Source organism: Austrofundulus limnaeus, unplaced genomic scaffold (genome assembly GCF_001266775.1).
Source record: "Austrofundulus limnaeus strain Quisiro unplaced genomic scaffold, Austrofundulus_limnaeus-1.0 Scaffold492, whole genome shotgun sequence".
NCBI classification, from domain to species: domain Eukaryota; kingdom Metazoa; phylum Chordata; class Actinopteri; order Cyprinodontiformes; family Rivulidae; genus Austrofundulus; species Austrofundulus limnaeus.
The window spans coordinates 483,240-486,387 of record NW_013952894.1 but is presented as its reverse complement, the minus strand read 5'-3'; the positions used below and the strand labels follow the sequence as shown (position 1 = coordinate 486,387).

The window sequence follows — 3,148 nt, the reverse complement described above, 5'->3', positions numbered from 1 at the left end:
CTTTTTCTTCTTTTTTTCTTTTTCTTTTTTCTTTTTCTTCTTTTTTTCCTTTTTCTTTTTTCTTCTCTCTCTTTCTTCTTCCGTCTTCCCTCTCTCTCTGTTTTCTCTTTTAAAGGACTGCAGTTCTGACTCTACGATGATGAAGCTACAATTCTCAAAATGCTGAATTATTACTTCAAAAACATCAATAGTTTGATTTATTCAGCTGAATTACTGGTTTAGTCATTTATCCACCAGAAAGATCAACATTTTAAAACAATCTGAGCATTTATTGGGATCAATCATCAGTTCTTGTGTTCCACTGTAGAGTCAGAAGATGCTTTTCACTGCCGGTATTAAAGATGACTGTTAATCCAGTCAGATTAACAAGCCACAGCCTGTTATTACCATGTGTTTTAATCTTTAAATCATTGGTCATCACTCACCTAATCCACCACATATAAAAAGACACATTTTTGTGTCAGCGGTTAAATTTTGTCGAGGGTTGTAAAAACAAGGGATTAAAATATTTGTAAACTCGTGAATCTTCAGTAGCACCCTGGAAATAAAAAATACAGACATTCTGAAACTTTTTTTTAATTTGAATATGTTTTGTTTTTCGTGGTGTGCTTCAAAAATGAAAGAGGTTGTTGCCAGATATTAATAGCTGAAATTGTATCCCATTCACAGAAAATTTCAACAAAACTCCAGTACTGAAAGCACAGATTGATTCCTGATATTTTGGACTGATTGGGCCTCATGCAAGAACCGTTGGTACGCACAGATTTGTTCTTAAGTTGTGCGTACGAGTGATTTAGGAGAATTTCTGGCATTCACCAATGTTTTTTGTATTCTAAGATTTTTGTCAGACACAAACAAAATTCACGAGTGGTCCAGACCTGTTGTATATAACACATTCTCATGTTGGACTTGGTACATATTGATGTCCGTCCTTGCCGCCCGCGGCTTTTCCAGGTTTGCGTAACGTTTGAGGTTAACATTTGGAATCAGGATTAAAGGTTAACTTTAGAGTCTGTGGTCAGGGTTAGGCTCGATAAGGCTAGTAGAAGTTAAATTTTGGGTCTAGGATGGTTAGTTTCRYGTAATTCTAGCCTTGTAAAAACACATCGTCCTCCTCCGACCCATCTCGTACAGAATGGACCCCGTGCGTCAACGTGGGGGGCATGAGAATGGGCTTGTATATTTTACCTGCAGTCAGTCTGCTGTTATCCAGACGGGTTTTCTTCACTAATAACTTTATATTTCATTAGTTTGAAGATATTTTGAGTTAAAATTAAATCACACTCCATAATTATGTTAACAATAGGTTGTTCTGTTTGAATTGAATTTATAATTTTAAATATAATAATGTAGACTAATGATATAAATAGGTTAAATTAAATTAAATTGGCCATTAATGCTGTTGTATAAAACTACAATATTAATTTGAAGATCTCAAACTACAAACTAACTTAAATTATGCATTATTGAAGCTTGGAGGCATTTTAAAATGCTTTTTTCATAACCGCATCTGACACCACTTGCGACGGCGAGGTGGGGGAGACCGCCGGGGTGGAGGGTTGCAGTACACGACTGGTCTTCTTCTGAATAAATGAAAACTATGTAACACAGGTGTTTACACTTAAATGAAAAAATATTTGACCAAAGAAAAACCAGAGCAGGACTAGAGAGAGATGAATATGATTTATATTTTTATTTCTGTGTCTGAATACGACCCACAGGAGACACAACGTTAACAGAACATTTCATTCCTTTAATTCCACAGCTGAGCTGCTAAAAATGACAGATTTTCTTTTCTGGATCTCTGACAGACGGACTTCAATCTCTGAACTCATAAAGTTCTTCTTTTTACTTTGTGATGTCATTTATGAAGGAACACTTCCTGGTATGTGGTGCAGGAAACACAGCCTTATATGGTGTTTTTGGGGTGGTAATTATGCTAATCTCCTCTCACGTGCTCGAGCAGCTGGATAGAACAGGTGAATTTACGCAGCTCATTTACACACTTTTCCTGAAGATAGAAGAGTTTGTTGAATCTGACGTGACATGTTCGTACGAACCTTTTGTACGAACAAAAGTAAGAGAAATTAAGGAGAAGACTATGAACATGTTCTTGCATGAGGCCCATTATTACCAGCATGTATCTGAACTGATGCAGGTGAAATATTAGAAACAATCATTTCTCAGGCCATTTCCTGTTTGGTGCAGGCTGGTTCGAGAGGTGACCGGGGTGAATGTGAACATGCGCGTTGGGATCCACAGCGGCAGGGTGCACTGCGGGGTTCTGGGACTCAGGAAGTGGCAGTTTGACGTCTGGTCCAATGACGTCACATTAGCAAATCAGATGGAAGCTGGAGGAAAAGCTGGGTATGTCTGATTCCTGTCTCTTTTTTTTTTACAAAATCAGCAAATCAATTATTTTGACTTGACGCACAGATGTGAGGCATTAGATAACTACAGACATTACCCAAAATATAAGAAAAAACAGAGAAATATCTCGCTCTCATTTCAGACGKATTCATATCACCAAGGCCACCCTGAATTATCTGAATGGGGACTATGATGTGGAACCAGGAGCAGGAGGAGAAAGAAACGCCTACTTGAAGAGGAGCAACATAGAAACCTACCTCATTGTGGGCTGCAGCCAGAAAAGAGTACAGTTCTCCTTACTGCTTTAAATGTTGAAATCTAAAATTTAATAAACTTTCGTTTATTTCAAGCTTTTTTTTACCATCAGTTAACCGATTTCTGCAGCAGAGAAACTGAATTTTTAAAACGTTTGAACAAAATAAACAGCAGTTGGTTGTATGATGTAAAGATTTAATATCTCAACTTGGTGCTACAAAACTTTACAAAATGTTTAAAAGTAAATCTGCAAGCAGGATGGCCGTCCTGTGCACTGTGGTAGCGCACTGGAGTGATACACTATATTGCCAAAAGTATTGTCTCACCTGTCTGGACTCACATAAGTACGGAGCCCACGAGGGGACACGGGAGATTATTTTTCTTTTGCGTTCCCACGCAATAGTTTTGCTTTCCCTCGCAAAAGTCATTAAACACTGTTGTGCCTGCAGGCTTATTAACAAACTCACATGTTCACCATTAGCGAGTTAGCCTACTGCTTTAATTCAGCTTCATAATGAATATA

At 37.8% G+C, this 3,148-nt stretch overlaps 1 protein-coding gene across 1 annotated transcript in view; it reads left to right on the top strand.

The window, feature by feature from the left end:
- LOC106530128 (adenylate cyclase type 5) overlaps window positions 1–3,148 on the top strand; it is a gene marked incomplete at its 5' end in the record, with an annotated part of 71,204 nt that overhangs the window by 35,546 nt on the left and 32,510 nt on the right. The window contains 2 exon segments of the mRNA XM_014025704.1: window positions 2,209–2,367; window positions 2,513–2,654. Of these exon segments, the coding sequence (XP_013881158.1) occupies window positions 2,209–2,367; window positions 2,513–2,654 (301 nt within the window).